The sequence below is a fragment of the Orycteropus afer genome, unplaced genomic scaffold, assembly GCF_000298275.1.
Source record: "Orycteropus afer afer isolate SDZICR_OR568_19922 unplaced genomic scaffold, OryAfe1.0 scaffold00041, whole genome shotgun sequence".
NCBI classification, from domain to species: Eukaryota; Metazoa; Chordata; class Mammalia; order Tubulidentata; family Orycteropodidae; genus Orycteropus; species Orycteropus afer.
The window spans coordinates 8251651-8267618 of NW_006921628.1; the positions used below are offsets into that span (position 1 = coordinate 8251651).

The 15968-nt window shown below is 44.6% G+C and overlaps 1 protein-coding gene across 1 annotated transcript in view; it reads right to left on the minus strand.

The window, feature by feature from the left end:
- Positions 1-1521: 1521 nt before the first annotated feature.
- DNASE1L3 (deoxyribonuclease 1 like 3) overlaps positions 1522-15968 on the minus strand; it is a 37555-nt gene continuing 23108 nt past the window's right edge. The window contains exons 3-7 of the mRNA XM_007937276.1: positions 12714-12826; positions 9760-9872; positions 7208-7365; positions 1991-2087; positions 1522-1638 (exon numbers count right to left, since the gene is read on the minus strand). Coding sequence (XP_007935467.1) covers positions 1522-1638; positions 1991-2087; positions 7208-7365; positions 9760-9872; positions 12714-12826 — 598 coding nt within the window. The remainder of the gene's footprint in view (positions 1639-1990; positions 2088-7207; positions 7366-9759; positions 9873-12713; positions 12827-15968) is intronic.

Below are 15968 nucleotides of genomic sequence, written 5' to 3' on the forward strand. Positions count from 1 at the left end.
GGAAATGTGAGGAGAAAGAAGCAAGGAGTAGACTTATGGATATGGTAGGCTATACTTTATTTGTTTAGGTTACATATGGTGCTTCTTTTTGCATGGACTCTCACTGGAAGATCACATAAGCTGGTAAGAGGGATGGCTAATGAGAAAGGGCACTGGGGTGTCGGGGAGTAGGGCCAGGGTGGGGCATTCCTTTCCCTGTCTATTCTTTGGTAAAACAAAACCAGTTGCCATCCAGTTGGCTCAGGCTCATGGCATCCCCATGTGTGCAGAGTAGAACTGCTTCATAGAATTTTCAAGGCTGTGACCTTTTGAAAGAAGATCACTAGGCCTGTCTTCCAAGGTGCCTCTGGGTAAGTGCAAACGCCAACTGTTTGCATATTTCACCATGTTGGAGTACTACTTAAACAAAGAAACAGTATAAGAGAAAACAAACAAAATGGGCACCTTGGTTACAGGTAAAATGGTGCCCTGTTGCTGGTCTCCCACAAGCCTCTTTGGTTACAGAAATATAACAAAATCCCTGATTCTTGCCAGCCAACTGGGCTTTTGTCACAGGGATCCCCAAGGAGCCCTAATACTGGCCTTGGTGTGGTGAATGCTACAATAGAGGAATGGCATATGTGCAGGCTAAGGGTTACCCCACTCAGGCTTCTAAGATAGGGTGGGGTACATATGGCAGAGCCAAAGCCTAGAGGGAGGGATGGCATGGGGTGTGCAGGAATAGGAAGTGCTGCTGGAGCCTAAAGTACAAGGTGGGAGGCTGGCAGGAAGGGAGGCTGACATGAGATACCAGGTAATAGAGACCCTCATGGGTCTCCCAAGTCTCCAGGCTTGATCCAGACTGTGATGGGAACCCCTGCAGGATTTAGAAGCAGGGGGTAGCGGTGGAGTGGGATGTGGTCAGAACAGTATTTCAAAGGATGACACTGGTGGTTACTGAGCTGGCTGAGATGGTGAAGGACACTTTGGAGGCAGGTGGGAGTGGCCTTTATCTTTCATCCTGTGAGGCATGATGGGATCTGACCTCAGAGAGGAGAGGTAGATCTCTAAAACAGTTAGTGACCCCCAAATCATTGGAGTATTATTGGAGCCTTGGCATTGCTGGTCATTTCCCGTGGAACAAGATTCTCTCGTGAAGATAAAAAGAGTGAGTGCTGCTTCCTCCTGCTGCCTCACGTGGCAGGGTTGAGCGGTGGCAGTGACAATGGTGACAATGATGACAGTGGCAGTGATGATGGTGGCGGTGACAGCTGACAGAGCTCTAGCTCAGGGCCTGCAGACCATCGTTTTGGACTGTGAAAGTCTTCATTTGGTTTCCTTTTGGACAATTTAGGGAGGTATGGACCCTAGCAGGGCTGACAGAAGACTCTCCTCCCAATTTGACTCAACTGAGATTAAATTCAAGTTGAAAGATGAAAGCAGTCGGACCAGTCTTGTTTCCTGAGCGCAGGGAGCAGTGTATATTTGTTAAAGCTGTTTATTTAGAGGCAATAAAGGGTTAATAAAATTGTATTCTTGTGTCTAGGATCTTTTGCCCTTTCTTTTCTTCTTTAGAGAAACCAATTTTTTGCTGTTGGTGATGGCCCTTGAAGACTGTAGTTTAAATTCAACTGGAAAGTGGTCACTGACATCTAAGGCCTGCAAGGGAAAAAGGGAGATAGCCTTGGGAACTAAGAGATGTCTGGGGGGATTATTTATGGAGCAAATGTTCTCATTCTGGTGATGAGCAAATTCAGACTCAGGGAAGTATCATCAACATCTTTCAAAGTCACCCAATAGTACCCACACAGGTAAGTCACCCAATAGTACCCACACAGGTAAGCTGGACCAACTCAATCAGAAATTTAGGCAGGTGCTCACATCACAGAATCATAGGGATTAAAATTTTAGGTCCAGTGGCCCAATCTTGTGTTTTCAGTGATGACCTTAAAGAATGACACCAATCTATCTTTCCAAGCCACTGGACAGAAAAACAAGATAGCAACCTTACCTCCTCTTCAGTCAACTCATAAGCTTCCTGGAAGTTGAAGATATTGTTTGAGTTGGGAACAACAGAGTTAACAATCTCCTGTCCTCTAAGAACAATCCTGGAGCAAAGGAAGGGAAAACGGTCATGTTAGTCCACTTGCCAATTTCTAAGATAAAGCAAGGTCTGTGTCAGCAGCTGGAATTGGCTGAGCCTCTGGCCCTGGCCCTTTCAAGGTCCCTGGGTGGCACAAATTGTTTGCTCTTGGCTATGAACTGAAAGGTTGGCAGTTTGAACATACCCAGCAGCACCATGGAAGGAAGTCCTGGAGATCTGCTTCTGTAAAGATTATGGCCACAAATATCCTACGGAGTAATTCTGTAACACATGGAGTCACTGTGAGTTGGAATTGACTCAATTGCAACAGGTTTGGTTTTTTTTGGCCCTTCCATATGGTGCTCTAGACTTGGCTTAGCGTCTAGCCTACAGAGCAGGGCTTAAGATTGCTAAATAGGATTAGCCCATGCTGTGGCCCTATGGGTACAAGGCCAGTGTTTCCCAGTGCAGTTAGTGACCCCCGAATCATTAGGGTATTATTGGAGCCTTGTTATTGCTGGTTGTTTCCTGTGGAACAAGATCCTCTCATGAAGATGAAAACCATAAGTGCTGCTTCCTCCTGCTGCCTCACGTGGCAGGGTTGAGTGGTGGCAGTGATGAAGGTGACAGTGATGACAGTGGTAGTGATGATGGTGGGAGTGACAGCTGACAGAGCTCTACCTCTGGTGGTATAAGAGAAGATTTTACATGGACACTACATGTTATGAGTTGAATGTGTCCCCACAAAAGATTTGTTAAAGTCCTGTTACTTATGAAAGTGATCTTGTTTGGAAATAGGGTCTTTGAAGATACTATCAGTTTAGTTAGCATGTGGCCAGAGTGGATCCAAATTCAATGTGAGTGGTATCTTTATAAAAAAGTAGAAGAGACACAGTGCCAGAAAGAGGAAGGAGAGCCATGTGAAGAAACATCTGCAAGCCAAGCAATGCCTGGGGCAACCAGAAGTGGGAGAGTCAAGAAAGGATCTTTCCCTGGAGATTTTGGAAGGAACGTGGCCTAGCCAACACATTGATTCAGACCTCAAGCCTCCAGACCTGTGAGACAATAAATTGATGTTCATATAAGCCTCTGTGGTACATTATGGAAGCCCCAGGAGACTAAGACATCACCTTACCCAACAATGACTTGCATACTGAGAATGTTGTTCCTTTACCATTTATTTTTCATTTTTCATGATTAGCTCATGGAGCAATTCTCAGATAGGGGTTGGCTTGTGTTTATATCTCCCCAAGCTACCATTTCACAAAGAGAGAGCAGGTCACAACCTCTGAGCATTCTGCAGACAGGAGAACTAAGGCAGAATTTACCATTGTTTGGTTTTCACCAGGGTTCTGGTGGCATAGTGCCTAAGGCATTTGACTGCTAACCAGAAGGCTGGCAGTTCAAACCCACCAGCCACTCCTCAGAAGGAAGACTGGGCAATCTACTTCCACAGAGATACTGCCTTGGAAACACAAGGAGGGGTCATTATGAGTTGGAGTTGACTTGATGGCAGTGAGTTATTATTATTTTTTTTAAACCTTCCATTTCAAACAGTATTCAATGGTACTGTTTTCTTACTTACTTAATAATGAAGTTTCATTTTAAAAATAATTTGTTCCAGTAGGAAATGAATAGATTTAAAGAAAAGCATAAAGAAAAATGAGAGTGTGGGTGGTATATAGTGATGACAAGTGTGAGAGGGATACTCATGGACTGTAGTGTTGGGAACATAGACTTGAAAGTATCACAAGGTGGGTGATGGAGCCTGGGTCTGTGTAGCCCCAACTGACTGTGACAGAGAAAGACAAGGAGAATCACACCTGATTCTTTTGGGTTCTGAGGAGCCCCAATGGGTCAGTGGTTAAATACTTGGCTGGTAATTAGAAAGTTGATTGTTTGAACCCACCAGTGACTCCAGGGTAAAAAGATCTATCTGTTCCCGTAAAGATTACTGCCTTGGAAACCCTATGTAGCAGTTCTGCTTTGTCCTATGGGGTCACTGTGAGTCAGAATTGACTCAATGGCAATGAGTTTGGTTTTGGGTTTTGGGTTTCCATATTTGCTATCCACGCTATGGTTAACTTTGAACTCAAGCAGAAAGTAAACTCCTCACAGCATGTTGGAAATTTGTTAAGAGTTGTTTTTTGAGACCTAGATAGCAAAGAATACTGTAGGTTGAACTCCCCCTTACCCCTTCGCAGTTTCTGACTTCCTCTAGTTATGCGTGTGCTGTGGGTCCACTCTCCAGGTTCCCGCCTCTCGACACTTATCCAGATCACAGTATATGGGAATATGAGCATATAGGAACTCTCTATATTTTCTGTAAACCTAAAACTGCTCTAAAAAATAGGTGTATTTTTAAAAGAATCACATATAATCCCACCATTCTTTGACATACACTTGTATAAAACCAAGTTCCTTTCAGTGAGCACTTTTTTTTTTTTTTTGCACTGTTTCCCCACCTGACTTGATTGAGTGTGAACTTGTGATGAACTTTCCTTGTGATGAACTACTCTTCTGCATCACTATTTTTGGTGACCCCCTTCTCATTTGCCAGGGGAGGAGCCAACGAAGGAAGCTGACCTGCCCAAGGTCATACACTGGTTTGTGTGAGTGGCTGAGAGGCCATCTCCAACATGGGGGTGGGGGTGGGGAGAAGACAGACCGGCAGCTGACTCTCCTGTCACTTACCACCTTGATTCTGCAGTCCCCAGTGCTAGGGCTGTTTCTACTTTTGAGAGCTGGAATAATGACTTCTGCAAAGGAAACAGCAGAACAGCAGCCCCAAAAGCTCTAAGAGGAACAAAGGAGGTCATAGGGTGGAAATGAAAGCCAGACCTCAAAACTTGAGAAGTGAGAACTGTGCTATCGCAGATGGCTATCTCACGCTGTCTCTGTAAGCAGGGTGAGTTCAGGGGAACACAGCCACCATGGGACCAGGGCTTCTAGGGCCTCCCTTTCTGTAGTCTCTGCTGTTGGGGGTTTTGGGGGGGAGCAGTGCAGATCACTAGTGTTTGCTACTTAAAATCTCCAAAGAGTTCTGTCGTAGTTAAGGTTGTGTGTCAACTTGGCTGGGGCATGGCTTTGAGTAGCTTGACAGCTGGATGTAGTTATTCCCCATGATGAGATTGGATGTGGTATAATCAACTCCATGTGGAATCTGCTGTGAGCAGCTAATTAGTTGAACAGGTGTTGCCTTTGGGGTGTGGTCTCTTTCCAGTATATACAGAAAAGCTTGGGGAAAGGTCTCTGGCTTTTTGTTCCTTTTGGATCCCATCATCATCTCCAGTTCCTGGATTTATACCAGTGGCCTGCTGTGTTCCCTGCCAACCTTGGTATTGTTGCCCTCGTAGCCTGCGAGGCAACAATCTGCCGATTTACCTGCCAATCTTGAATTCATCAGCCCCTGCAGCTTCGTGAGTCAGGAGACGCCTCCAGCTTGACATTTATCCACGGATTTAGAACTTGCCAGCCTCTACAACTGCGTGAGTCATTTCCTTGGGATAAATTTCTGTCTCTCTCTCTTTCTCTCTATATGTATATAAGCTTCAATGGTTTTGCTTCTCTAGAGAACCCAGCCTAAGACAAGCTCTTACAAGTACAAACCAAACCAGAACAAAACAAAACCCCTTGTCTTTGAGTGAATTTCAACCCACAAAGATCCTATAGGACAGAGTAGAACTGCCCCATAGGATTTTCAAGACTGTCATCTTTACAGATGCAGACTGGCACATCTGGTGACCTTAACACTTAACAGCTGAACACTTAACCACTGTGCCACCAGGACTTCTACAAGTACAAACTAAAAAACCAAACTGACTCATAGCGGCCCCCATTGGGTTTCTGCGGTGGTAAATCTTTACAAACTTAGATTGCCCCATTTTCCTTTTGCGGAGTGGCTAATGGGTTTGAACCGCCAACCTTCTGGTTAAGTCAAATGCCTTAGACACTAAGCCACCAGAGCTCCTACAAGTGCAAGATAATGCTATTATTTGCATATAAAAATGTGTAAATACCCTTTCATCCACTGGTCCCACTCCTTTGGGCTTAATCCTGAGTGAATTATAAAGATGTGCATAAAGTGCTTAGGCAGAATGTTCACAGCAGCGTTGTTTGTAATAGCAAATCCCCAAAAACCCCAAGTATAGGGAATTGGGTGAATAAACAGTGGGAGGTTTCTGTGATGAAGTTATTAACAGCTAAGGAATGTACTGAGCACTTACTCTGTGCCAGGCACTGTGCCAGAAGCACAGTTACCTCATTTAATCCTCATCTCCACAAGTGAGGCACTTCTACAACCTCCATATACAAGTGAGGAAATGAAGGCACATGAGCTTAAGCCTCTTGGTCACAGATATAGTAAGTGGTAAAGCCAGGATTTGAACCCAGGCCTGTGAGATCCCAGAGGTTGTACTTGTCACTGCTAAACTACAGGGCCACAACACATGGTCATCATACTAGTGTTCTCCCAAAGTCATGGCGACCCGGAACCTCAGAATGAGACTTTATTTAGAAATAAGGTCTTTGCAGATGTGATTAGTTAAGATGAAGTCATACTAGATTAAGTAGGCCTAATCCAGTTACTTGGAAGGTTGGGCAATCTATTTCCGTAGTGATATCGCCTCGGAAACCCAAGGAGGGGTCGCTAAGAGTCGGGTCCGACTCGACGGCACATAACAACAACAATCCAGTTACTGGTGTTCTCATAGGAAGAGAAAACAGAGACGAACACACAGGGAAAACACAACCCGACAAGGGAGGCGAGATTGGAGTGATGTGTCTGCATACCAAGGAATGCCAAAGATTGCTGGCAATCACCAGAAGCTAGGAAGAGGCAAGGAGGGAGCCTTCAGAGAGAACATGGTGCTGTCATTACCTTGCTTTTGCACTTCTAGCCTCCAGACTGGGTGGCAATAAATTTCTATTTTAGGCCACCCAGTTTGTGGTACTATGCTATGACAACCTTAGGAAACTAATAGATTCATGCAGTTTAAACAGTGCACATGGTACCTGGGAGAGGGTCCTAAAATCTAATTGCCTCTGCTCTCTCTCTGAGCCCTGGTAATGCTTCACCCGCTCAGAGGGGCACCCTTTCTAATCCACACCAAGGTACTGCATGGCTGGCATGCATATGCCTCATACCTGTCATACGCACAGCTGGTGCTCCCCTTGACTGTTGTGTCCTCTTGGTCCCCAATCAGCCAAATGAACCTGGGGTCAGTCCTCAGACGGATGTTCTTCCAGGCCTTCTTGGGGACATAGCTGCAGCCAGCATTGAAGTCACCCATGAAAACGAAATTCTGAAAACACAGTTTGGAACCCTCACCTTGTGGGCGTTGTTGCAGAATGCTTTAGAATGAAACTGCTAGCAATGTTTCCACCTCCCACACCCAGTAGACAATGGGGTCTGTCTTCATTTCTTTTTGCTGTTTAGAAGCAGCAGCCATGGTTTACACCTGAGTCACAGTTTTGATGAGCATTTGACAGGTGATTATGTACTCGGGAGGGTGATCTTAGTGGGGAGAAGGATGTTTGTTGTAGTTGTTTCCCTCCTGTTCTTAGTCACCATGCCTCTCTATAATTCAGTGTGCAGTTAGGTGAAGATAGAAGAATCCAGTTAATATGTTCCCTCACATCTCTTGCTTCTGGTTCTAACTACTGTAGGATATAAACATAAGAATGAATCAATGCCTTTTGCTTCCAAACAGAAACAATGAACTTGGGTGGTGTCTGCAATAGCTTTGGAACTGCTCTCTTTCCCATCATTTTGAAACTGGCCCTTTTTCCTGCAGAAATTCTGTCTATTGAGGCAGTGGGGATGGGTTCTAAGGAGAGGGGCTATTCTGTAAGCTGTCTACCCCCATTCTGAAGCCGCCAACAGAAATTTTCTATCTTGGAAGGAATTTTCCCTCCAGGGCTTTTGGGACAGATTTTAACATGTTCAATCCAGAGGAAGTGTCAGATTTCCTTGTTTGTGCTATTGTTTGGGGCTGTTGCTGACTTTAGCATTTTCTTCAGGAATACTTTTTTTGACCTTGGTGATGGTTGGGAGCAGCTGAGGACTGCTTGTCATCCTAAACCTCTGTGATTGCAGCTTCGACTCATACTGGGAATGATTAACTGAGCATTTTCTATGTGCCAGGCCCAGTGCTAAGTATTTCATAAAGTTTAATTTAAATCTCACAACAATAGGAAGAAAGGACCATTTACCCTGATTTACAGGAAACTGTGGCTCACAGGAATTAAAGGACTTGCTTAAAACCACACAACTGGAAGGGCAAATGGTGAAGGCATGAACTGAGCCCTAATTGCCTTGCTGAAGGCCTCTCATTGCAACAGGGTTTCCTGCTTATACACTTTTACACCAACAGTGCCTCTCCAGATAATAGATACTCAATAAATTCTTGTTGAATGGATGGATGAATTAATACTTTAAAGGTGGAATGAATGAATCTGTCTTCCTTTTGCCCTGCTCTCTACAAGTAAACAATGAAGTACACCCTTTGTGTTCTCTATGCCCAAGCTCTGACTGTGTCCACATTCCACTAGACTCATTTTAACAGTTTAAGCAGAGAACTGAGCAGGAGGAAGGAGGATTACTAGAGTCACATCCCAAAAGAAGGAAAGAGGCATGAGGAATAAGAGCACTCTGGAGGGCTTCCACAGATCCTTCCAGCCACGGGTAGTGGCATCTCTGATTTTCAGATGGGGACATTCAGGCCTAGAGGATGGAAGGTGCTTCCTCTTCTGCTGAGGACAGCTCTCCAAGGTTCCTTGGTAAACCACCTTTCCTCTACTTCAGTCCATGAGGTTTGGGTAGAGCTGACAGAGTTAGACACCTCAGCCCTTGATCACAGTGATTGGCTCAAGGATGGGCATGTGACCCAATATGAGCCAATGAGACTCAATCCCAGGATATGGCTCTGCTGGTGGCTATCTTGCCACTCCAAGGCTTGAGGCTGCCTGGGAAGGGAGCCCACTCAGAGGAAAGGAGGGCCAAGAGATGGAAAAAAAGAGACAAAGCAAGTTGTTTCCGTGTTTGAACTCTGGATCCAGTTGTGCCTGAACTACTTCTGCACATTTCAGTTACACAAGCCAAAAATCTCTGTTTTTATGAGCCAGCTTGAGCTATGACATTTGTAATCAAAAGACTCCTAACCTCTCTGTGCCTTACCCTTCTCACTTGCAAAATGAGAATGATAAAAGTACCTACCTCATGGGGCTATTGGGAAGATGAAACAATTTGTACATATCAAGCTTCAGAACAGTGCCTTGGCATGATCTATTCACCTACTAAATTTGGGCAATTATTGTTGGGGTGGGAGCTCTGGTAGCATAGTGGCTAAAGCACTTGACTGCTAACCAGAAGGCTGGAGGTTCAAACCCACCAACCACTCCTCAGAAGGAAGGTTGGGCAATCCTACTTCCGCAGTGATACTGCCTCGGAAACCCAAGGAGGGGTCGCTAAGAGTCGGGGCCGACTCGACGGCACATAACAACAACAACAACATTGTTGGGGTACAGTGTATGAATTCCTAAGACTCTCTTGGGCAGGTTTAGCAAGAAGGGTATCCAGGGCTGAGGAGAGGCCTAATTTGAGCTGTAAATTGGTGGTGGCCCACACAACTCCCCCAGGAGTTACTCATCCCATTGAGAACAATATTCTGGCCGTTAAATGGGAATTTGACAAACACCTCAGCTTTCCAATGTCTTTTCACATCCATGTAGACATCAGCCAGCTCATCGATCTCCTTTACGGACGTCTCGGGAGTGGTGTGCAGGGGGACAATCACGAAGTCTTTGACAGCTGAGGAGTAGGAAAGAGAGGGAGGTCAAACACTTCTCCCTGTCCAGCTCACAGGAACTTGCTCCAGGGCAGCAGGCCTCCCTCAGAGGTATGAGCTCCAAGCGTCCTGCCATTTTTAGAGGGTCCAGCCAGTGGCTGAGATTTTAATGACCTTAGAGTCATTAGGCTACTTATTTTTAGTACATGAATACCTCTTTGCTCCCTCTTGCCCTTAATGATTACAGAGAAAGCTGTGAGATAGTGTTTTGTGCTGATGTGCTGATATAGTGGGTGTGTTTATTTACTCATGTTCTGCAAATCTTTCTTTTCTTTCTTTTTTTTTTTTTTTTGCAAAATAATGAGACTGGCTTTGGACTAAGGAAAATCTTTTTTTTCTAATTAAAAAAAATTGAAGTTTCTCAATTCATACTCCTTTTGTAATTGGGGGGTGGCGAAACATAAAATTATTATTTTTTTAAAAAAATGCAGTGGTCTTGTTGGAGTATATAAAAACCTTGCCCTAGTAGGAAGGGGTGGAGAGAGCCTGAGTTTGGATATGTGGCTCAGCCACAGACTGTGTCCAGCACTAAGAACATATATTATCTTATGAGCACCACCACCTAGGCTTTATCCTATCAGCTCCGGGAGCCCCATTCCTGCCTCATGAGCTGGGGGCTGCTGGGTGATCATTTCTCTAGACACATAGCTGCTCAGTGGGGACCCAGGACTTGGACCCTGGCAGTTTGTCTCCAGGACCCCTATCCTCTTTTTGATTTCTCCTGAACCCTCTTTCCCACCTCCGAGCTTTTGCAGTCACTGTTCCTTCTGCCTGGTCACCCTATCTAAGGTGGAGCTCCCTGCTGTTCCATGCAACCTGCTCCCTTCCTTCACACTCTGAAATTATTCTCTTTGCTTCTTTGTTTGGCCACGACAATCAAAGCTTTCTGAGGGGAGGCTTATCTATCTTGTTCACCCCCTTGGCCTCAGCACATTGGAGGTACTCAAAAATGTTTTGACTGAATGCATGTATGCATGCAGGCATGAATGAAAAGATAGATCCATAGCTAACTCCTTCATCTTTGATCCCAGATAGAGAAGACATAAGGAGGTTTCTTATATAAGAAAGAAACTTCCAAATAGGACATAGATGGTGGTTTCCTAGAGGAGAGAGGGAGGGGCATGGGCTGGGGAGGAAAGCTGGAGGCTCAGGGAAAACACATTTGTTTAGCATCACAAAGCCTCCTCTTGGAGAAGAAATCATCCTTCCAGGAGGCACTTTGGGAACACTGCCCTAGTTAGGCCCATGCACATGGCATGCATGACAAAGATGATAATTGCTTGTGGTCAACAGCCCACACCTCCTTGTCTCATTTCCCCACTCTTCTCCCTGTTTGTTATCCTGAATAAGTACTCTTTTATGAGCTGTTTAACTCTGGCCCAAAATAGCTAACTTCATATGTCAGAATGTTTATATTTGTGTTGCATAAGTATGAGTGTACATACTTACAGCTCTGCATATACTTATGAGGTCATTAGCTGTCTCTCATACTATACTATAACTCCACAAGGGTAGGGACCTTGTATGTCTTGTCTAGTGCCTGGAACAGGGCCTGGTATGTAGTAGGTGCTGGATAAATATTTGATGCTATGTGGTTCCACTTTGCAAACCAAATTTAATTCTTTAGTTTCCACTGAGTACAGCATAATAGGTAAGAGCATGGGCCCCTAAGATGGTAGCTTTAAAACTGTGGCACATCTACTTCATTAGCTTGGCAACCTTGGACAAATGATTTCTTTTTAAGCCCCAGTTTCCCTAGCTGTGAAGTACAAATAATCTAGTTCCTACCTTGTAGAATTGTTACAAAAATTAGAGGAGGTCATGTCTATATGTTGGCTGGCACTTAATCAGGAATCAATAATTGTTAGTGGCTAGGAGCCCTGGTGGTGCAATGGTAAAGCACTCAGCCACTAACCAAAATGTTGGTGGTTTGAACCTACCCAGTCAATCTGAGCGAGAAAGGCCTAGTAATCTGCTCCCATAAAGATGATAGCCTAGAAAATTCTATGGGGCAGTTTTACTTTGTCATGTGGGGTCACAATGAGTCAAAAATCTGCTTGATGGCACCTAACAACAAAAACAACAGTACAAGCACTAGGAATCCCTAAGTGGTGCAAGTGGTTAATGTGCTTGACTGCTGACCAGAAGGTTGGGAGTTCATATTCACCCAGAGGTGCCTTAGAAGAAAGACCTGGTGGTTTGCTTCCACAAAAGAAAAATCAGGCCTTGAAAACCCTGTGGAGCATGCACAGTTCTGTTCTGACATACATGGGGTCACCATGAGTTGGGATCAGTGAGACAGTAGCTGGCAGTACAAATACCCTTGTTAAGTTCAGCATGTAATCCACTTGGAGTTTCTCGCTACACTACACTCTGGAAGAGACTGATGTAGTGACTGGAAGGAAAGCGAGACTTTAGGCTAAAGGCTCATCTTTGCTGGCCATCACTTGTGTTGAAGGAATAGTTGTATATGGTGGGGACTGAGGAATTGCAGTAAATAATTTCCACCAGCCTAAGTACTCCAAAGAGAGTGGAGATACCACTGATTCCAGGGGTGGGCTCCAGCCTGAGAGGTCTTGAGTTGTGACATTCTAAGAAGTGAGCCTGATGCCAAAACTATACTATATCCTCCACATTGAGGTGCTAAAAGATGTTCTTGATTTTCATCCCAAGCCTAATGCCTCCCTACAGTTACTGTATAAACCCTGGAATGGCAGAGCCCACTCAAGACTGCTGCCCGTTCATGAGGTCTCCGGGGAGGTCCAGCCTCTTTTCATTGGACATGAGAGGCCTGTGGGTCTCACCAGCGTGGGGTGACTGAAACCAGACTACAAAGGGCTCCCTGGAAAACACATCTTCGTCGCCATCCTGATCATCACGATAGAGGTAGCTTTTTTTCACAGACACCAGCTTTTCCCTAGAAGAGAAAGAAGGAAGACCTTCAAGCTGAGTATATTCTCTTTTCTCACTCTTTCAAGAAGCAGAGACTTCAGCTCCTAAGGCTTTGTTAGCTCAAGCTCTGGAAGAGATATTTTTTGTTGTTTTTCTTTAATATTTAATTTTATTTTTGTTGTTGGGAATGTACACAGCAGAACATGTACCAATTCAACAATTTCTACGTGTACACTTCAGTGACATTGATTATACTCTTCAAGTTGGGCAACCATTCTCACCTTCCTTTTCCAATTCGCTCTTCCTCCATTAACATGGACTCACTGTCCCCTAAGTTTTCTATCTTCTTTTTTGAGTTGCTACTGTCAGTTTGATCCCATAGATAGTTCTTTAAAAGAGCACAATGTTCACAACAGACATTCTTTACTAATTAAACTAAACTATCGTTTGGTTTAAAGAAGACTTGCGGGCATATTTTTAGTTTACAGTTTAAAGATTATCTCAGGCCAATAGTTTAGGGAATTAATCCAGCCTCAATGGTTCCAGAAAGGCTAGAGGCCATGAGAATGTGAAATTTTTCCTTGAAGAAATCTTTCATTCGAGAGCAAGGCTGAATCTTCTTAATAGTGTCCAAATCCCTTTGGGAGCTGAAGGCCTGAATTGTACTCCTTATCTGGGGCACCTATAAGGTAATGTTCAGACTTAACACAAACCTCTAGTAGGAGAAAGACAAGAATGTGAGATTCAGGAGTCAGCCATGCAAAGCAACTTGGGTTTCCAGGTCAGGACCAGAACTTGACTACGAGAAATAAAGAGTCACTGATCTAGGTAACCATCGATCCAACCAACAAACAAGTTGTTAGGAAGCTGCTTGTGTTTTGTAGTTTGAAGAGTTAATACTTTGCATCAGCCTTAATTTTGACAGCAATCATTCTGGTGAATATTGAGAACTGGTTAGAGATCAAAATCAGATTTTAAGGAAAAGATAGACATATAGATTCAATTCATAGACTTAATTTATAAGTGGACCATGTTCCAAGTAGCATAGATTATACTTACTTATAGAGAAAGGCATATTGTTCTTTATATGTGTTTCTTCCCAGCCGAGAACTAATCACATAGTTGTATGTTATACCTCTCCTTGAATTTCTAGAAAACATAAAGATTCTCATTGCATCTTAGAGAATAAACACTTCCTCACTGCATACATTCCCCTTTCTCCGACCTGCCTCCATATTCCCAAGGGTTTTAAGTGGAAGGACTACTATTCACCTTAACCTTTGCTTAATGGTCATTTGAATCTAATAAAATGGGCCATCATTGACTAGGAATGTGACATCTGCCAAGACTTTTACAGTCATTATTCCTTGTCCTTACAAGGTACGTAGTATTGTCACGTCCTTTTTATAGCTTGCAAGTGCAAAACTGGGATTTGAACCCAGGTCTGACTCACTCCAAAGTCTACATGCTTTGTTCTGCACCTCTGAACCTTGAGACCATAGAAGATTCAGGCCAGAATCAGTACGAAACCCCAGTGTAGTCCATGGCTGAATCTGTAGCTCATGCTTCTTGGTGGAATAAGGCCCATTGGATAATACCGTCCATGTACCATCTCTGTATTTATTACACATAGGATTCCTTATAATGCTTTAGTTGAAATTCTCTCAAGTTCCTCAGAAGTCTTGGGACTATGATTTCAAACCAGCTCTTCTTTATATCCTGGGGCTGGGGATGTAGCCATGGAATCTACATGATTCTACTCCTTACCTATAATGGGGAAACTCAACTCCCTCTGCGTGTTTGCCAAACCTGCTGATAACTCTACCACGGACAGCACCTGACACAGTTTCACTCTATCTGCCCAGAAAAAGATCTGGAGTGAAAAGCTAGCTAAATGGTGACCTAGTTAGACACTTCACATTATCCTTCTATAACAAAGACTTAAAAAACCAACTAAAACAGATACAGATGATAATCCTGGAACCCAGAGCAACAAATGAAAGGGTAAAGAATCAGATCAAACACTGACTGGAAGAGGAAACTGAACAAAAGCAGTGAATGAGGACAGATATGGAGAGGAGGTGCTCCAGCAGCGTGGCCATTTTGAGAAATTGCAAGCAGCATTCTCAAGTGAGGATCACAGGACAGCAACTTCACAAATATCCAATAAGACAGAGACACAGCATAGATAAATTCAAGTGAAGCAAGGTAAGTAGAACATGAGCTACATCTAAGTAAGGAAATTGTAGGAGGGTGGGTGAGAACTCCAGAGATTCAGGTGACAACCGAGCAGGGAGGGAGCCAGTAAATAGGGATAGAACCACTCACTAGTAGTGGTCCCTGATCATTTTAGTCAGAAAGCCATGAAGCTGGGAAGGTCTGTAGAGTGGTGGCTGAAGACACTGGACTCCAGGCAATCACCCCCTCTCCCCCCTTGTATTAAGTTGGAGCAGAAACCAGATAACTAACTGTACTCACCCAGGAGGACACCCACGCCAATGACGAGCAACTAGAAGAATGTGCTCTTTGTTGCTCTTTGTTCTATCCTTCACACCCTACTGGTGACCAGATGTGTGGCTCTCCCTACCTCTACCCCTGTAATGGCTGGTGAAGCCTCCCCCTGCCATTCCTCCCCCACCCAGGGGTCTGCCCAGCCTACTTCCTCACTCCCACAACCCCCTGCTTCTGTGCTCCCCCAGCAGCCTGTGGTGTGCTCCCACATGCCCGCTGCCTCTGCAGATCAAGCTCCATGCGGCCACCAACTCCATGTTTGGTGGTGATGTTCAATGCCCACTGCCATACCATTTTTTTTTCTTTTTCTTTTTTCCTTCCTTCCTTCTTCTTTATTTTTCTTATCCAGTGAGAGGCAGTGACAGCATCCCCACTACCAGCCACATCTACCACACCTGACACCCTCACTACTGGACAAGTGCCACCACCTGCTCCTGCAGCACTGGATCATGACAGATGGCAGCTGACACCTTCCCAGCCTGCCCTCAGCCACTTTATGTGACCAGTGAACAGACACCCATGCCCACACTCCTACCTGCTACCCCACCCACCCAGAGGAGACAGGTGGTGAGCAACTCAGTGCTGCCAAACTAGTGACCAGAGTAGGACACTTGCCCCAGCTATCCACGTATATCAAAACAAAGCAAAAAAAAAAA